The sequence below is a fragment of the Echiichthys vipera genome (assembly GCF_963691815.1).
Source record: "Echiichthys vipera genome assembly, chromosome: 7".
NCBI classification, from domain to species: domain Eukaryota; kingdom Metazoa; phylum Chordata; class Actinopteri; order Perciformes; family Trachinidae; genus Echiichthys; species Echiichthys vipera.
In genome coordinates, this window is record NC_139832.1 from 30,008,611 (window position 1) to 30,029,356 (window position 20,746).

Below are 20,746 nucleotides of genomic sequence, written 5' to 3' on the forward strand. Positions count from 1 at the left end.
TTGTGTGTATTGTGTTTTGTACTGTGCCAGTAAGGAAGCTGCTGAGATCAATTGCCCCTGGTGGGATAAATAAAGTTGAACCACAGGGTCTCACCTACTCTGCAGTTCCCCTCAGCTCGAATCTCATTGGAGCTTTATCATGTCTTTCAGTTTGTTGTTTTTTATAGTGCACGAGTTAAGTGTTTGGTTCAGACTCATCGCTCTCATCAACCTGTTTTTAGCTGCGACTGACAGCTGTTTATTTTCGCAGCACCAAAACTTGCAGCAAACATATAATAAACATAAACATATAGCAAATATAATGGAGTCATTTTTATTTGTTTTTTAATCCTGCATTTAAAGAGGTCAGCTCATTGAGACCAAATCACCTTTTAAGGCAGACCCGTGCACAAGATCACATTTACAGCATGAGCATGGACAAAATTCCATTCAATTCAATTTCAATTCAATTTTATTTACAGTGCAAAATCATAACAAGAGTTATCTCAGGACACCTTACAGACTAGGCATAGACCACACTCTATGACTTTATTTAAGTATTAAGGCAGGAACGTGGAACAGACCCAGCTCTATGGAGGACGGACATCTGTCTGCACCGGTTTGGGAGGAAGAAAAGGAGAGAGAAAGAGAGAAAGACAAAGACAGACAAAAGACAGAGAGACAGACACACTTCCAGAGATGCAAGCAACCAAAGAGTAACAGTAACTATAATAATATCTAAAAAAAAGCGCACAATTTGGTCACATTAAGGAAAACAATCACAATAGCATATAAAAATAAATGTTCTAATGTTGATCTATGTCTGCTGGATGTGTAAATAGGCAGCATGTAAGTCATTTGAACTATATATGCATGGGATGTTCAGCCTGTTGTGATGTTCTGCCCTCCAGTGACCAAAAACTGATTAACTCACCTTGAAAGGTGGCATTGGTAATAACTGTGTAAGAAATGACAATGTAAAAAACAGTGTGACAGAGTGTAAGGAGTCACTCAGAGTGATGAACTTATAAAGCATCATCACCTTAATCTGTAGCTCCTCTCGGCTCTATGGGGCTTGCTGTCTGTCACTCTCACCTGCTCAGCCTCAAACGGCAGACAGACAGTTTGCAACCGGCTGGTAAACATAGTGGAGCTGAATGATAATAATGTAAAGTTTGCCATATCAACTTAAAAGAAGATGATGGTGTCAAGCAGCCCCCCAAAAATAAAACAAGTAGAGGACTTTTATTTTGAAGAACTGCTAAAATGTGACTCATAGACGCAACAATGCCTCTGGTAAAGTAGGGGGCAGCATGCAACCTCCAAAGCAGCGACAGATGAAATAAACAGGGCAAAATCTTCTCTAATAGATGCAAATTAAAGCACGAATAAAAACTAAAATGAGAAATTCTATGCTGTCAACTACAACATAGTATTAGGACGCTATATAGGAAAAAAATACATTTATTTTGAAATTTATATTTGAAGTATTCTGAAAAAGAAATTACAATATTTCAAGAATAAAGTGACAATAGCGTTTCCACCATACACGGGTGCATAAAAATCCACCCAAATCTAGGAAGGGAAGTGTTTGGCTCTCAAAATTCTCTGGGGGTGGACCCCGCTTAATGTTCGGAATACTACTTCTTCAAGAAATGTATGATCAGTCTCAGAAACGATCAGTCCCTTTCTACCTGGCATACAGGTGCACTGAATCCTGTACTATTCCGTTGACCAGGAGCCTTTTGGTGGTTGAACAGTGGTGTATTATTGAAGCTTTTGTGTGGATGCTGCATTGTTTTACTGGTCTCTCGATTGTCAGCTGGAGGCCGGGGGTAGGAGGGTGAGCTTTCATGGTGTGTGTGTGTGTGTGTGTGTGTGTGTGTGTGTGTGTGTGTGTGTGTGTGTGTGTGTGTGTGTGTGTGTGTGTGTGTGTGTGTGTGTGTGTGTGTGTGTGTGTGTGTGTGTGTGTGTGTGTGTGTGTGTGTGTGTGTGTGTGTGTGTGCTGACATGGACCTTCTGTGATGACATTCAGTTGGATGACTGGTGTGGCAGGGAGGGCAGAGAGAGGAGAGCCAAAGAGCAAAAGAAACTGTAAAGGCAACAAAGATAGATTTAAGGATCATAAATTGAATAGACCAGTCAAGAGAAAAGAAAGTGAAAATCAGAGACAAGGTGAGATTGTGTCGACAAGGACGCACAGAGACAGTTTTTGGCTGACTGAAATGGAATCGAAGAGACTTAGACAAACCTGGGATTATCAGTAACAGATCATCAGACGTGGACTTTCTCAAACATGGACTAGTCTAGGAGTCTGTACATACATACGCACTCACACACACACACACACACACACACACACACACACACACACACACACACACACACACACACACACACACACACACACACACACACACACACACACACACACACACACACACACACAACACACACACACACACACACACACTAACACTTTCTACTCACACACACACATTTGGCTTCCTGTCGTGAACGTCTTGGCAGAGGACAGGTGTCAGTATGCAGGAGTCTCCAGGTGCCATGGGTGTCGATGGCAGCTACGCCAGCAATGTTCCAGCCTTTCTAACCAAGCTGTGGACCCTGGTGGAGGACCCAGATACCAACCACCTCATCTGCTGGAGCGCTGTGAGTCACTCCTCTTCCTCAGTAAACAAACTGCCACCGTTCATTATTTTTATCGGTTACTGTATCACACAAGTTGTGATTAAATGCCCTATTCGTAGACATGAGGAAGAAATCTTTGTTAAAAATAAAAGCATTATTCACACGCCTGGTTTTAAAAACAACGATGAAAAACAAACTTCATGGGGATAATAAAGTTGATCAAAAATATATATATATTGAGCTATAGAAATTAATCTACAGGGTTTCGATAAAGGTTTGTTCCTGTGCTTCATTAAGTTTGCTAATGAGCTGCATTTACTGCCGTTTAGCCTGGGTACTCTTTTAGCCCCGCTTGTTAAATTGCTACTGTGATTGTGATACCAGACGGACAGTTTTTAGCTTAAGCTCACTTCAGTTTAATCTTCAAATATAAATTATGGTGTAATGTTTTGAGTTACAGTTGTACTTTATCATCTATTTAATTGCCTTTTAAGTTCCTCTCTATCACAGAGTGAGTTAAAACAATGGTGATTGATCATGTGACCCACTAATGAAAACACTTGTTGTCTCTTTGCTGAGTATTCCAATCTGTGTGTCTGCGGAGACATTCCCTCTCTAGATGTAAATAAGCCACTAACAGTCACTAACATTATGCTGCATTCACTTCTACTAGTTCACCATTCACTAATCAGAAATGTGGAAAGTCCAACCTCTGAGTCAGACTTGTAGTAAGGACAGAAGTGTAGTAGGAACATGTCTGTGTGTATTTAAGAGGGGAACATACAGGGGACGGACTGGAAGTAGAGAGGTGAATGTGTTTCAATAAAGTTGACAAAAGAGCAAAAAAATAAAAATGAATAAATAGTCAACACACATAGTGACCATGAACATGTAAAGATAGTGACCATGAACATGTAAAGATGGAGGCTCTGAAAGAACAGGCTCACCTGCAGTTGCATCTTTATGCCAAAGAGGCTGCTAGAAACAACGTATCTCAAATCTTATTATGGAGACCAACTTTAATTAAATGGTGTAAACCTAAAGTCTAACTTCTGACCTTTCTAACAAAATATCGTTTTTACAGCTTACTTTAGCTCTGTCTTTGCAAGAGTGGTCAAAAGGACGCTAACAAATGGTGAATTAGCCGTGTACTCCTCTCTGCCGTTCACATTAACATCAATGCTGTCGAAACATTAAGGACCATACTTCAGTCCTTCACAATAAAATTACATGCTTCAACAACTCCAAAATATGCAAAATAAGCTCCTTCATTTTCAAAATATCTCTTGGATGGAAACAATATTACAAGTAAAAATACTTTTTCTGCATCAAGCTACCCCCTGTGAATGATACATCACTGTAAATGCATACATTGTTACAGTGCGCTCCTTCAAAAGGTCATCTGATGAATCTGGGGTGTGAAAGAAGGAAACTAAACACTAAAAATCAGGCTGGTTTTGTGGAAAATCCTATTTCTTTCTTATATCCTCCTTTAGAGAGGTCATTTGAGTTGGTTATATCTAAAGACCTGTGTCAAGCCTGTCTGATGCATTCCATGTAACACACAGTAACACTTAACACTTTTGACCTTTGACCCAGGATGAGCATGTTTAATTGGATGGAATGTTTCATTATTTCCCAAATGCATAATTTTCAAACAGAGCCATGTGTGACTTATGCAGGATTGACATGTGACACAAAGACAATGCTTCAGTGATAACAGGCAGATGACAGCTTCTCCGTTCTTCCTCATAGGATGACAAACACAGACGGATGCTCTTCAGTCCCATGACATCTGTAGTTAGAGTAGGCATCAGCTGTTGCATCAGACTATTAACAGGCAAGCTTCATGACATACAAAGTAACAGCAACATCATTAGAATCGTCTAAAGTGCAAATGCGTTTTGCAAAATCCTCTGAACACACACAGCCTACTGCTTTTCAGAATAAAACAGAACTACTGCAGTTTTTTAGTAAGAGTGTAACATTTGGAGGGAGAGCCTGACACATCACTCACACAGTGTGTGTGTGTGTGTGTGTGTGAGAGAGAGAGAGAGAGAGAGAGAGAGAGAGAGAGAGAGAGAGAGAGAGAGAGAGAGAGAGAGAGAGTCTGTTTGATTGGCTGACTGAGCTGAATTTGGTTGCTGATGAATAGATGCTGTGCTCTGGGGGAAAATATCTCCTTTCAAAGTTGCTTCCATCACATAAAGTAATGAGGGATGTAGAATATTAGCACTGACAAACCCTGACTCAACACTGTTTCTGAAAGCACTTTTAAAGGTAAAGCTAAAAAATGTTGCCATTTACCTCTCATAGCAGTGATGTATCAGTGAGATACATGAAGATGAACAAGATTCTTCTCTCCATCTCCCTTTTCTCCCAGTGTATGGGACTACTTTATACGTGATTCATTGATATGGATGAATATGAAAATATGAAGCCCTTTCTTTAAAGCCTGCTGATCAGAGCAGAGATGGATGTGGAGTCACAAATAGATTATTTCTTCCACCATTTTAATCATTTCTTTTTAGATGTGAATCTAAAATGTGAAGAATGTGAAGTCTGAAGATACATTTGTTCAGTTTTGAATAATCTACGGTCTTTTTATTGGAGGGGACATCTCATGTCGTTTCTCGTTGATCAGTAAACTAACTTTCATCTTTATTTAGCTGTAACGGTTAACAGCTAACATTAACTGTCAGTCAAACTCCTCTGCAATACTTGTTTTTATGGTGCGATTTACCGGAGGGGATGGGTTCAAACTGGCTCATGTAGCATACTGGGCCATCTCTGACCAACCTCGCAACCCCAATGCTGGAATTATTTTTTGTTGTTGCAACTATGATATTGAGACACTAGATGGAGGTGTTCTTCTCATTCTCCATATTCTAACTTTAAATCTATCATTAGAATGGACATAACAAAAAAAAATACTTTGATTTTATTCATGATTTACAAGCTGCGGGGCTCTGTCTTGTCTTCCTTGACTATTGTCTTTTTCCACCCTCTCTACACTGAATTGGATATGACCAGAGATGTTGTAAACTAACTTTATTCCTGACTTTTCTTGTTTTCAGTCTGGGACAAGTTTCCATGTATTTGACCAGGGACGCTTTGCCAAGGAAGTTCTGCCAAAGTACTTTAAACACAATAATATGGCAAGCTTTGTTCGACAGCTCAACATGTGTAAGTACACTCTTCTCTTGTCCTCTCCTCTTTTCTCTTCTCCTCTATTTTCTCAGTCTCAATATATGTTTGTTTGCTCTTGAATATTTGTGCGGCTAGATGGTTTCCGTAAGGTAGTGAACATTGAGCAGAGCGGTCTGGTGAAGCCTGAGAGAGATGACACAGAGTTCCAACATCTGTACTTCCTCCAGGGACATGAACACATGCTTGAACACATCAAGAGGAAGGTATGGATAAACACAAAAATACACACTTACACAATGTCTCAATGAAGACAGAAAAAGAAAGTGTCTTAAAAATAATGTGTACGGTAATTGTGGAGTTGAAGAAGTCTTTCATTTGAAATTTTGCATCTGAACGCATTTACGCTGACATAAGAAGCACTGATGTTTGGGTTGTTCACGGTCGAATAGATAAAGATGGTCTGTTTGAATGTGGGATTCATCTCTAAAACCTGTGTGACCTCCGCAGTTTGTGGAGAGATGTTAGCTGTGTGGAGAAGCTCATGAAACCCAGCAGGAATTACTTGCTAGCTTCTGATTTAAATCACCAAACTCCATAATGTATTGCACTGTAATCAGTAGAAATGCATCATCTAATAAAATATGGAGTGGACTGGACCTGACCCTGTATGGGCAGACTGCTCCAGCTTTAGCGGTCTCTGGTCAATGCCTTGTTGCTACAGTACATCTCATAGTATGCAATTAAAGTGTTACTCCGGCGTAAAATCATCCCATGTTTTTTTTTCAACACTTACACGCCATCAAGACTTTTTTTTTTCGCTCATGAACTATTAACGGAGAAATGATGAGAGTCCTGACACAGAAAACAAAGCATCAATGGGCTCCTTCCTTTTGGATTGACTTTGGTAATCCATTTGAATGGACTTTACTATGAGAGGAGCTGGTACAGGGGCCAGTAGGTAAGTCTTTAAAACACTCTTTCTATAAACTCTGAGTTCACTTACTACGCTGTTTGTGCTTTGTCTTCTGTGTAAGGACTCTTCTCATGCTACTGTAGAGGTTTACTGTTATTTTGAACAGTATTAGTGGTTTAAAAAGACGCTTTAATGCCTTCACCTTGCTGCCCCGAGCTAATCAGTGTTAGCCAAGGCCCGCTGTTTGTGGCTCCCCGGAATTTCTCCGTTAATAGTACACGAAAAAAATAGTCTCAATGGCTTATTTGATAAATGGATTTGCCGACAAAAGGCCATGGGATGATTTTGCGCCAGAATTTCACTTTACTAGAGATTTATGGAAGTCAAATTGATTTCATGGAGCAGAGTCTTTTGGATTCTACTTTCCTTTCTTTCCCAGTTTGTTATATGAGTAGCTGATAACAGCACAGAACTGGCTCTACAGTATTTCCTGGACAGATGTTTTTGCAAGGGTGTTTGAAAAATTAAATCCTTTATAAATTCATTTTTACGCTGGTTTACAAGTGAGGTGTCACCACAGTAACAGTGGCTTGTCTGAGCTGCCACCTACAACCTGAATTTGTCTAAAACCCTAGGCCTAAAGGCTCAGACAAACTTTCCAGGCGTTCAGTGCCATTTGTCTGTCTTTGCATTCCTTTAAAAACTAATTGTAGAAATGTGGTAAACAGTGGATCTCATCACACAATCACTCTTCAAAACCCTGGTGAACATGGGCGGATGGTGATATTTTTGACTCATGGAAAGTATGAAGCTTGCTTAAGACAGACGTGCTTTGAGCTTAATGCTGAAGTCAGCATGCTAACATGCTCACAATGAAAATGCTAGCATATATAATGTTTACCATGTTCAACCTCTGCATTTTGCATGCTAACATTAGCTAATTAGCACTAAACACAAATTACACCTGATGGGTTTTTGGTTTTCAGTCTGGTTTTGTATCAAAAATAGTTTTTGAGACATTTAACTCAAAACACAAATGTAAACATCATGGTGGCACCAGAGGAGACCTCCACAGTCATCAAGGTTCATCCTCTAGGGAACATGACTGTCGGAACAAAATGTTGGCAATCAACCAAATAGTTGTTGAGACCAAAGTGGACAGTCTGACACTGCCATCCCTTGAGCCACTCTGCTAGTTTCTCTGCTCACAAACACGGCAGAGGGAAAGTGTGGTTGTAATATGTGTCTGAGTAAGTTACTGAATGAAGCTGTATTGTGTGTTTAGGTATCCATAGTGAAGAGTGAGGAGACCAAAGTCCGTCAGGAGGACCTCAGTAAACTGCTGTATGAAGTTCAGCTTCTCAGAACACAACAGGACAACATGGAGTGTCAGATGCAGGATATGAAACAGTGAGTAGTAAGATTGTGTGTGTGTGTGTGTGTGTGTATGTGTGTGTGTGTGTGTGTGTGTGCCATTGCCCCAAAATACCTTAGCACTACAGGTGAAGTGTTTAACCACTCTGATCCCATGTTCAATTTGTCAGTTGCTTGTATATTATTGGGATAATTGCAAATTTGTTTTAGGTATTTGCAAAGCTATAGTATAAAAAGTCGACGTCTCAGTCTAGTTGAACGACCCAGATTATTTTGGTTTATATTTTGCTTATGTTGAATTCAATTATTTCCCATTAAATGACAGAAGGGAAATCCAGGGCCAGGTAGAATTCAGGGTTACTGGTTGTTGTCAGGGTGTCTCAGCAAATAACAGACTATGTCATGTATAGTCTGTAGTGTGTGCACTGTACTTAAGGCTGCATTCTTGAAACCTGAAATAGGATGCCCCGTTCAGCACAAGCCCTTGTGTAGTTTTGTTGCAGGGCTGTTTCCCACTCAGTGGGAGTACATACCCAATGCACAGAGTGCATAGGTTAGGGGTGGGTGTTAAATAGTATGGTGATATACATTATCCGTATGACGGGACAAAATATTTGAAAACAAATATTTTTTGATTTGACATTTTATTTAAATTATAAACTGAGTAATGGCATTGTTGTTGTCATGACTACACATTTGTAACCTTAAATACATATGAGGGAAATGTGAGAAGAGCAGTTGAACTGTCTGTTATTCATCTTGCTAAATTGGAACAGATCACCCAGTTGGGTGAACTGACTTTTTCTCTAGAGGCTGTTGTTGCTGAAAATAGCTGCTGTATGTCTATTGTGTGGTGGAGCTGCTTTGTGCTCAGTATTGTTTGCTAATGAGAGGAGAGAATGTTCACCTGCTCACCTGACTAACACACACACATACACACCAACAACAACATTCTTAGAAATGATGACCAGATGTGTGAATGTGCACATCTACGACCATGCATGTTTGTTGTGGACAATGCTCTCAAACTAGAGACCCTCCTGCAATGGGATCAACACTAAATCAGGTCAGGGGCCTAAAGTGTGTGTTTGTGTATGTGGTACCCCATCCCCACGCCTCCACAATTTGGTGTTGCAGCTGGTGGGATCCCATCACAAGATGGTCTCTAAAATCCCATGGTCTTTTTGAACACTTGCACACATCAAATAAGCCATTAAGACATTATTTCTTTGTGTATAAACGGAGAAATCTGGTAGAGTCGCTAACAGCCAAATGCCGCTAACACTGATTGAAGTCCCCTAATCAGAGTTAGCCACATCCGACTATTAGCGACTCGACCAGATTAGCCCGCACTGAGCTGCATGGGCATGCTCAGTGTCAAGTTAGAGGGTGATACCTGCATTGAGGAGTTGCATATACTAGTGATGTCACTTGATTCAGCATTGGTTGGGTCTAAAGTTTGGGGTGTGGAGCTCTACAGAAGTAAGCTGTAGCCCGCTCTTCATTTCTGCTTGAGAATAATAGCCTGAGGCTACAGTAGCCATTAACATTATACACCAACCCCATCACCAAAACACAAATGCAAGTTAGTCTGGAACTTCTCAGTTTATTTTCATTTTCCAAGGGGCGTTACAAACGAATGTAGACTAAAATGTCTCTGGATGCAATCAGATAGACCTACAACCAATCAGAGAAACTAAAAGTTTTTCTGAGCAATGGTCAAATGTGAACAGACCACAGACTGCTGAGATGAGCTGTGATAATGTATCTTCAGTATGTCTATGAAGTGTTGCCATTCTGAATTTAAAAAAAGGAAAATAGGTCTTGTGACTCAAGTAATTTTGTCCAAGTCATAAGTAAGTCACGAGTCATTTTTTCTTAGGCAAGTCAAGTCATAAGTTATGTCAAGTCAAGTCCTTAGTCAGAGCTTGTTAAGTAAAGTCAAGTCACTTACCTGCAGTATCAGTTCTTTGTAAAGATAAAGAAAAGGTATTACTTCAAGTTTAATAATATTATTGGACAATCTATCTTATCTGTGCAAAAACTGAAAGTTATATTTTTACCATATTGATATTCACATAAATTAATGTATTCAAATTAAAACATCAAATAATTTATAACAAGGCTAATCAAAAACATATCCCCTCCCAATCACTTTTAAACAGGGAAATACTGACTGTAGTTCTTAATTTCTTCTTAATCAAAATGCCAGACTTTGGGTTAATAAGTCATATTAATTGTTATCAGGCTAATGTTAGCTAACATCAGCCCTCACAGACATGTTACACATATGTCACCATTGACAACATTGAACATTTTAAATATTTGATATTTGAACAAACAAACATAAAATGAACAGATCCAAGTCGTTAGCATCATCATGTCTCAAGTCTTTAACTCTCAAGTCCAAGTCAGGTCTCAAGTCTTGTTTCTGCCATGTAAAGTTGCAGATTATCAAAACAGTGACTTGAGTCCCTTCAAGTCCAAGTCAACAAGTCTCTTGTCCTCATCTCAGCTCTTTACTAAGATAGGTTTATGCTTGTTATAGAGAGGTGAGGTCCCTGCCTTTCTGGTGGACCCCATGGGACCTTATTATGCTAGGTTAGCTAGCTCACTTGCGTGACTTTGGGGTGACCTTCGAATGACGTATTTCAACGGTCTTCTAATTCAACAGTTTTACAACAAACTGTGGCTTTTTTGACTTGCAAAATTATCTTTAAAATTGACAAACATATAATAGCCAATTCATGGCACAATTCAAACAGGATCAAAAAATTATTTGTATCTCCCTGGTCACTACCTTGCATTGTGGTTAATATGCTTCTGCGGCACACTTTTTTATACTAAAAAGACAATAATATGTCCACCATGAGCCTAACAACATAGGAGTGCTTTGCTGAATCAGTGGAGTACTTTTTTAGGGTTAGGGTAGGGTTAATGTGCAAACCCTTCAGTGGTATTAAAAACATCCTAGGACAGAATTGTGAGGAGGAAATCAATTATTATCTGGAAGGTTTAAACCCACTTTTTAATGTGTGCAGTAGGCCTTTAAAACAAGCTATGTCCAGGAAAATAAAAACAACTTTTTTCAAGAAATCAAAACTTCTACTTAAAGTGAAATTCCAGCCTAAAATCCTCCCAGGGTCTTTTTCAGCAATACACTCATCCATATATAATAAGCCATTGAGACAATTGATTTAATTTAACAACTATTAACAGAGATATCCAGGAGAGTCGCTAACAGTAATGTAATGTAATGTAATGTAATGCGGCTAACACTGATTAGCTGGGGGCAGCATGGTGAAAGGCATTAAAAGGTCTTTTTTGACCACTAATACTGCTGAAAATAACACCAAAACACTGCAGCAGCATGAGAAGAGTCCCTACACAGAAAACAAAGCATCAACAACGTAGTTAGTGATCCCAGAGTTTATTAAAAGAGTGTTTGAAAGACTTACCTACTGGCCCCTGTACCAGCTCCTCTCATAGTAAAGTCCATTCAATTGGATTACCAAAGTCAATCCCAAAGGAAGGAGCCCATTGGTGCTTTGTTTCCTGTCTAATGACTCTTCTCATGCTGCTACAGAGGTTTGCTGTTATTTTCAGCAGTATTAGTGGTAAACAAAGACGTTTTAATGCCTTCACGGTACTGCCCCAATCTACTCATTGTTAGCCACATTCCGCTGTTAGCAATTGTCCTGGATTTCTCCTTTAATAGTTGTTACATGAAAATAAATGTCTCAATGGCTTATTTGATGAGTGTATTTGCCAAAAAAGACCCTGGGATGATTTTACGCTGGAATTACACTTGGACTTGATTTTGAATTTTTTGTTTCTGCTTTTGCTCTCCATCACCTCCTTCTAAAATCTCCCTCGTCCTGTTTGCAGGCAGAATGAAGTGCTGTGGAGAGAGGTGGTCTCACTGAGACAGAATCACACTCAACAACAGAAAGTCATGAACAAGGTTAGTCTATGTGTACATGTTTATATTTGCCAAGCTCACTCAGACCACTAATACATCTCTCTAAACGAGTTTGTTGGACCAGAACACTGGCAACAGTTCTCACTCAGAAAGCATACACTGTCATTCATAACACACTGACCTAAAAACACTGACAACAGGGAGCATTACATAATTGAACAGCTTTTATATTTGAAGTTTGAATGTTTTTACACTTGAATCAATATTTAATTATAGAAGACTGTAAGAATAACACATTTTCACTTGAATGTACAATCGACTCTACTAAATTACATGTAACAAGAATCAATCAGATATGCAGGAATTTGTTTCAATATCTTTGCATGAAGTAACTTTCATGTGAAAAATAAAATTGAAATAAAAAACACATTCCTTAAATTTCATAATAATAATAATAATAATAATAATAATAATAATAATATAATAATAATAATATAAAAATAACCTACCATCAGTGTATGAATAACTGTGTGCATGGTAGTTTAAGCAAGTAATGTAAAAGCACATTATTGGTCAGAAGACTAGGAGCTATACTGTATTAGTCCAAGTCTATTTACCAATACTTATAAAACATGTACAGTCAAACTGTACAGTACTGAGGGGATTTGTCTATGTTCTCATCAACATCACATCTTATGTCTTCTTTTTCAACTGAAATTACAACCAGCCAGGTTTGGTCGACATAGACTTCTATTACATTGACTGTACGATGAGTTTCGACAATGTGACTTCAGTTCTGGCATTAGTGTTACTTTTGGTAGCTGTTTTTAGATTAGGTCTTAGGGTACGTCCACGCGATCGAAAACAACCTTTATTTTCTCCGTTGTTTTTAAAAAGTTTTCTGTCCACACGGTCTCATCCATACATGCCAGACCTGGATGTGACGCTGTAACTGCCACAGAAATACTCCAACAAGGAGAAGAAGAGGTGGGGAGACGCTGTGGAAACTACAAACATCGGAGAGTTTCTCTCCAAATTTGGAGACTTCCCAAATCCTCCTCCATCCTAGAGAGAAATGTGTCCCTGTTTCTGGTGTTAGTGGAGACTTTTGTGCTGTTTTGGACTCAGATGCACCAATCACTCTGCAGTTAGTGTCGTCAACGAGCAGAGGGTGCTGCTGGGAGCCCCTTCCCCGTCCCAAAGCACTCACAGGCGGTTTCTCACTAGATTTAGAGCATTTTCAGACCTTCTTAGCAACTTTATTTCTAAAAAGCTACTAGCAACCAATTTAGCTCCTTATTCAGAGCATCAGGGAAAAGGGAGAAATCTGTGGTCGGCCTAATTCATTCCCATGCATGTGGCTCAGAGTCCAGTTCAGTAAACAGTCTATGGGTCCGCCTCTCTCCTCTCACGCAGCAGCACTGTTGTTGTTATGTGACGCTGCGGGTCAGAGGTGGGGCGTTGACGTCATCGTTTAACAAAGCTTCACCGTCCAGACGACAACTCCATGGGGGGCGTTTTCAAATCTTCACACTCTGCGACACGGTTTAAAAAGATCCTGTTTTCAGTCTCCGATAACACCGGCTGCGTGTGGATGGTCGACTAAACCAGACTAAAGTTGTGCGGTTACAGGAAAACACGTCTCCGTGTGGACGGGCCCTTAGGGCGCACTCACACTGTCCATCCATACCGTGCCCAAACAGGTTTTACGGGGATAAAGCTTAGTTCGTTTGACCAGTGTGAGTGCAACCGCACCACGCCTAGCTGTGACCCGCTTGCCGGCCACGGACCGTTTGAGAGAGGTGGGCTTTTGTAAAGCGCGTTTGCACATGTACGAGCACGAGCATGCGCACGCGTACGAGCACGAGCCCGAGGCCTACGACGGCTCTGACGTCATTTTATGTGCGCCTGTTTGGACATGAATAAAAAAAACGACGGACCATGTGCACGCGTACTAGCACGAGCCCGAGGCCTACAATGGCTCTGACATAATTTTATGTGCGCCTGTTTGGACATGAAAAAAAAAAAAAAAAAAAAACGACGGACCATGCGCGGACATTTAAAACAATGGTGGTGAAAGGTTCACGTTGGTGTGATGCGGAGGTGGAGTGTTTACTGCAGATTTGGTCGATGAAAATATTCAAAAACAGTCGACAAGACGCACAAAAACTCCGAGGTCTATGGAAAGACTTGTAAACAAAGCGACGCATCGCCATGACGTCGATCAATGCGGGTGATGTGTTACGGCGTGATGACATATAGGCAGCAAGAAGCATTTGCGCAAGGCCCAGGTAGTGTGAGTACAAACGGGCCTGGCCATGGGGGTGGGGGGAGTACCCTAAAGCCCGGGGCACGGTACGGACGGACAGTGTGAGTGCGCCCTTTCTCAGTCCTTTGTCAAATGTCCTTGGTAGTTTTTATCATATTTAGTCAACCTCATCCTGTTTTAATTAGTCAGGTTTTTTGTCTGAGCATTTGAGTCTTATCCTCGCCAAAGAAAATTAAGTGTAGTTTTAGTCAATGAAAACTGTTGACATTTGAGTCAATTTAGTCTAGCCAAGTACCATTTCATCAAACTTTATCTTATCCTTACCTGATGAAAAACACAGGTTGAATGATTAAAAATGCAGCAGTGAATAAAGTGTCTGGTCACAGTTCCTTTGTGGTGAGCCTTGATGTGTCTTCAGGTTGGTGCTAGTCTTCCCGGCTCTTCTTTGACCACGTTGCTTCCCTTACGATAAAACGATGCATTCTGTTTTTTTCTCTGCCTCAATGAAACGAAAATGGGCCCATTTATCAATTTGTTTTTTTTTGGTTTTTTTTATCCCTAGCCCTGTTGTTGTCATTTTATTTAGGCTTTAGTTTTTATTTAGTAAACTACATTTTTGTCTCATCTTTTTTCCTCAAAAATAATGCATGTTGATAATCGTTACTGTCAGTGTTAATGACGTCAGTGCCGTCTTGTCATTCTCTCGTCTTAGTCATGGAATTTGTTTCTTCATAGTTTTGGTTAACAAAATTAATGCTAGTAAGTATTTGGAAAAAAACAGCTATGGTTACAAGTTACTTTGATTTTACATACAAAACATACTGTGGATTAGTTAAACCTATAAAAGATCATACATGATGACACAAGCGTTCTGTTTCCTATGCTGGGGGTCACCATGTGTTAACAAGAATGAGAAAGTTACAACTTGTCCTGCAGTAAAACTAGGAGAGCCTTCTTCATTGTGTACAAACTCTATATGTCAAGTAGTCAAAATCAAAGTCAGTTATATTCCCCATTGTTCCTGGTGTGTTTGGTCATACAACATACTGTATAAGATAGAAACCAAAAAGGTTTAGTGTGTGTCAGACCCTCATTTCATATCACAAGATCACTAACATTGTTTGATAGGATGACACAGGGTGGGTCATGCAACTGATTTTCCTTTTCCGGATTGTATGCTTCAAGAAGGAAATAATAGGTTAATGTGTATTTTCTCACCGTGTGTGTGTGTGTGTGTGTGTGTGTGTGTGTGTGTGTGTGTGTGTGTGTGTGTGTGGGTGTGTGTGTGTGTGTGTGTGTGTACGTGTGTGTGCATGTGAGTGAGTGGGAGAGAGAGAGAAGGGTGTTGATTCATGCTGTGCTTTTCCTCTCATTGCCAGCTGATTCAGTTTCTGTTCAGCCAGATGCAGTCCAACACACCCAGCAATGTGGGCCTAAAGAGAAAGCTGTGAGTACACACACACACACACACACACACACACACACACACACACACACACAGCGGAGCAATCAACAAAAGTGAGACAAACAGGACCACAGTGGGGCAGAGGGAAGGGCTGGCTCAGCTGACATACTGAACAATCTAACTCAACAAGCGCTGTGAATGGAGACAAGTGCTGAATCAGTCAGTCAGACACACACACACACACACACACACACACACACACACACACACATTTACACACAGTGAAGGCAAAGCGCAGAGTGCATGACCCTGCTACAGCCTGTGTGTGTAAAATGCTGGTTCAGCTTTACTGCAGAGTTTGAACAAGGCCGACATGAGAAAGGAAAGGCATGCTGGAATATAAAAGTGCTATAGAAACATATATTTCAGGGTCAGTGTGTTACCTGGCAAAGGTGCAATTTTGCCCCATGTTTTAATGATAGTCATGTATGGCCTTCTGGATTTCGTAATCTCTCTGATTGTCCACCACCTGTGTTTGGTATCTGCCCACTCATGAGTCATGCCTTCACTCTCCCACCTCATGTCCTGTCACATCTTCACACAACCTATCTAAAAAGACAAAAGGTTCTGCAAAAAAGCAAAACAAAGAGCCATGCTAGTGGCTCTGTGAGGCTGGTGTTGCAAAGATCAGCAGCAAATGCTGATGTGTTCACAATGGCAATGTTAACAAGCTGATGTTTAGCAGGTTTTGTTATTGTTAAACATCTTGGTTTTGCGGGTTAGCGTTCTCATTTTTGCTGATTATCCGTAGACAAAAAGTACAGTTGAGGCTGATGAGAATGTATTGCAAAGTTTTTGTACCAAGAGTCATGCTTCTAATGTGGCTATAAGATTAGTATTGTCACACTAATATCTATCATGTTACCTAGGAATTTATGTGTACCAATGATACAGTAGTGTAGGGGAGTAGTGATATAGGCTACACTCCATAAAATCCTAAAATGCTAAAAGTAAACTAAACACATCTACCCAATAAAGCTACCATCTCAAACAGCTTCTATTCATTAATTATTAAGTACTCTAAGGAGGATGCCCTGCTGTCAATGACTGCGTACAGTATAGCTGTTATGACTCCAGGGCCTGTATTCACAAAACCTTTCATCTCACCATTAGCAGGACTCCTAAATACCACTAAAAGTGACCTTGTAAAAACCTCGTTATAAAGCTGCTGAGACCAGTTTTTCTAAGGAATTGGAAGTGTTCAGTACAATAACCATGATAGTGACAGGTGCAGTCAAAAACCAAACTGGAAGCCAGAACATCTTTTACTTCTAGCCAAACTTGTGCATGAAAGGAAGGACAATATTGAAACAAAATTCAGAATAGTGATAACTGCAAAAGCCAAAAAAGAAAGATATGCCTAGAAGTAAATGCAGCTTTCCCACTGTCATGAAAAGTTTTTAAAATGTTGAGGTGATTATAAGGTGGATTGCAGGCACCAGACATTTTAGGATTGGTTGTGATTGGCTCCGACTCAGAACTCCTCTTGACTACTTTAAACTTTTCACACATTTAGGAGCTGCTTTTAGGGCTAAAACACTTTGTGAAATATTCTTTTTGACCAAATATTTAGGGGTCCTAAAAGAAGGACTTAGTTGCCCATTTTTTTAAAGGTTACTTCTAAATCAGCAAGTTAGGAGCTACTTTCGAGCCTTAAGATATTTTGTGAATACAGGCGATGTGTTGCTAATGTGTAAAACTACTGTTCCCTCTAGGCCCCTGATGTTGGATGATGGCTCTCCCAGCCCTTCTGCCTCCAAGTTCAGCCATAGTCACCCAATGGAGCCCTTGCATGAACCCTTCTACATTCAGTCGGTGAGAAAATATGAAAGTGATAAACCCAGTTTACCACTGTGCTTCATACCCCGGTCCAAAATTCCAAAAAGCAAGTATAAAATTAGCAAATGTATCTTAGTAGTAAAAAAATATGTATCTGTCTCTTCTCCTGCAGAATTATTTGTGCTCTGCAACCTTTGTCAATGATACATTTTGCTGGGAACTATGACAAAAAACTGAGCTTCCATACTCAGCACAAATGGTGCTGGCAGCCACATGCAATAAACATCAACTTTGAAGTCACTGGCTGCCTCCCATTGTTGGGATTTTAAATTGATCTATCAGTTAATATAACACACAGCCTGTGAATGTTCTCATTTGTCCAGGTCATCGTTATCCCCAAAGCAATTTCAGTCAAAAGCAACTGGACTTGGTTATTTGTCTAGGAAGACGTTTCACCTCTCATCCAAGAGGCTCCATCAGTCCATGTACACATCTGACCAGGCTGGGACTGGTCAAACTAACTTGTGTGGAGATCCAGGTATTTAACCCCTCACAAGGCCGATGATGTCACTGGAACCCTTTGTGCTCCAAGTGCCAACGACCGTTGTTTGAGTCACAGGAGGCCATTTGTGAACAGTTGTTCTTTGAGGTTAGATTGTTGAATCTCCTGGGAAGGGATGAAAGGACAGCTAAGCTCTGTTTAGCAATGGCCAAATGGCCTCCTGTGACTCCAATCACTGTCATTATGACCCAATAGAGCGCTAACAAAGTCGAAACCAACTTCCCACCAACGACTGTCACTCTAACGACACTTGGAGCACAAAGGGTTCCAGTGACATCATCGGCCTTGTGAAAGGTTAAATACCTGGATCTCCACACCAGTTAGTTGGACCAGTCCCAGCCTGGTCAGATGCGTACATGAACTGAGGAAGCCTCTTGGATGAGAGGTGAAACGTCTTCCTAGACAAATAACTGAGTCCAGTTGCTTTTGACTGAAATTGCTTTGGGGATAATATAACACACACCATTCCTAGTACAGAAGATATCATTCAGCAGTTCTAGACGTTCATTTTCATCTGTTCTTCAAACATGACATATCCTCTACATCACAGTGAATATTATATAATATAATATATTATCTGGACATACTTCTTTATGTGATGTCTTCACTAGAGGGCAGCAGTGCACACTGACATATTTGGAAAGTAGATGTGCAGTGTATGAGTGTACATTTCAGGCTGTATAAACTAAGGCCTTGGATTGAAGCAAACTGACTCATTCTGTTTCCTAGTTTGTAAAGAATCATCACACTAGAGAAACACAGCAGAGCAGTAACTACAGTAGCTCCAACTGAGGCTGGCCGGCAAAGTGCTGATCACATATCTTTTATCAATTTTGAGGCAGTTTTTTAACCCCAGATGTGACTGGCATGACCATACAGAACATGACAACTAATAAATACAGATACTGCACTCTGCCGTTGGATAAGCTTCAAAGAGTGCAATGGAAAATGCAGAACCTACACGGTGTTCTGACAACTTTTGTATAGCTACCGTGTGAATCAGAATCAGAAAACCTTTAATGTCCCGCAGACGGGGAAATTCTTTTGTTACAGCAGCAACAGAGTATGACAAAATAAGATAGAAAATAGCAAAAATAAACAATAAAGTTAAATTTAAAAAAGGGAGAAATGGAAAATAGACATATGTACATATTGACATGATATAGTGAAAATAATATTCAAACAGAAAACACCACAGAAGAAGAAAAAAAAAAGAAAAGAAAGTCCTCTTCTAATCTTCTTCTGATCTTCTGCATTTGGCCACATGTTCTCATCCACATCACACCTCATACAGTATCTTCTCTGGCAGACTGTGGTGGTCTATGTACACAAATTCAATCAGCTGTTTCTCAGTAGCAATGGAAGAAATACACAGGGGATATATTTGTGTTTCAATCTACGATATGAACAGCTGATCACTTTGACGTCTGCCTATAAGTTAGATTCAGATTCATTTAGATCTTTTCTGACATATTGTGTGAAAGTATTTGTACATTTTGCAGTAAAATTCCATTGTTTTGGTTTTGGTTGAGCTTGTTTGTAAAACAAGTTTAAGCATTTTACATTTGTGTTAAGTGTATCTATTTTCTGTCAAAGAACTGTTAATTGTATAGCCTACACAGACAGATGTTCTACTAACTGTGTTCACAGTTTAGGAAAATCGTTAAAAGTATTGAAGAAATTGTCATTGTCATAGCGATTGTAAAAAAAACAAACTGTAATTCTAAATGAGCAACACTTTAGTGGGCCTAAAGAGGGAAATGTCAGCAAAAGAGTTTTAACTAGAGAAGACAAGAACAAACAGACATCATAGTCATTTTCTCTTCTTCCTCAGCCATCCAGTGATACTGCCTCTTGCTCTGCTAGTGGGCTGACAGGAGGACCAATTATATCAGACGTTACCGACATGTCTCAGGCCAGTATGGCCCTCCAGATGCAGCCTGATGAGACAAGGTAAGCGATGCAATATAACATGACTATTTCCCATTGTAACAGTAACCTCCACAGACAGCTCTACATCCATTGCAGCATCTAACAAACTGATCGCAGGCTTAACCCTTTCATGTCCTCACAGGGTAAAAGCGATTTTTACTTTCTTGGGACAATGATAACAACAATCAATGATTCTTTTTTTTAAACACATGCCACATTCTTTTTTTAAATATAGGCTGCTACCAAACGGTTGTGATGTCCTCTTATAGATTATGTAAAGCAGAAGTTATAGTTTTAATGCTGTTACATGTTAGTATACCAACATCTGTCAATTTGCTCCCATGGAATGAGAAGTATAACCAGTGCTAGTATTATTTCCACATATTCATTCCAGATATTTACCATTACAGTACTTCGGAAACATCTCAAATATGGTGAGAAATCGTATGATGGATTTTCTTGGTAACACTTTATAACACTATAATAATAAAAAATACCGTAAAAAAGATCCATGTGCTCCTGGCAGCTATGACAATAATTTCTGCCTTTAGCAGGAAAACTACATCCACCCTCCAGGGATTTATGTCTTCAGGGAAGTCTACGCTTTCTCTCTCTCTCTCTCTCTCTCTCTCTCTCTATATATATATATATATATATATATATATATATATATATATATATATATATATATATATATTTATATATATATATTTTCAATTTACTTGTTTTTTAAGTTTGCACTGTTCTCCTGT

General features: G+C 39.8%; 1 protein-coding gene across 1 annotated transcript in view; it reads left to right on the top strand.

The window, feature by feature from the left end:
- Nucleotides 1-2,523: 2,523 nt before the first annotated feature.
- hsf4 (heat shock transcription factor 4) overlaps nt 2,524-20,746 on the top strand; it is a gene marked incomplete at both ends in the record, with an annotated part of 27,373 nt that continues 9,150 nt past the window's right edge. Inside the window, 8 exons of the mRNA XM_083917311.1 lie at nt 2,524-2,649; nt 5,706-5,814; nt 5,914-6,041; nt 7,977-8,101; nt 11,954-12,029; nt 15,636-15,703; nt 17,437-17,536; nt 19,897-20,015. Coding sequence (XP_083773437.1) covers nt 2,524-2,649; nt 5,706-5,814; nt 5,914-6,041; nt 7,977-8,101; nt 11,954-12,029; nt 15,636-15,703; nt 17,437-17,536; nt 19,897-20,015 — 851 coding nt within the window. The remainder of the gene's footprint in view (nt 2,650-5,705; nt 5,815-5,913; nt 6,042-7,976; nt 8,102-11,953; nt 12,030-15,635; nt 15,704-17,436; nt 17,537-19,896; nt 20,016-20,746) is intronic.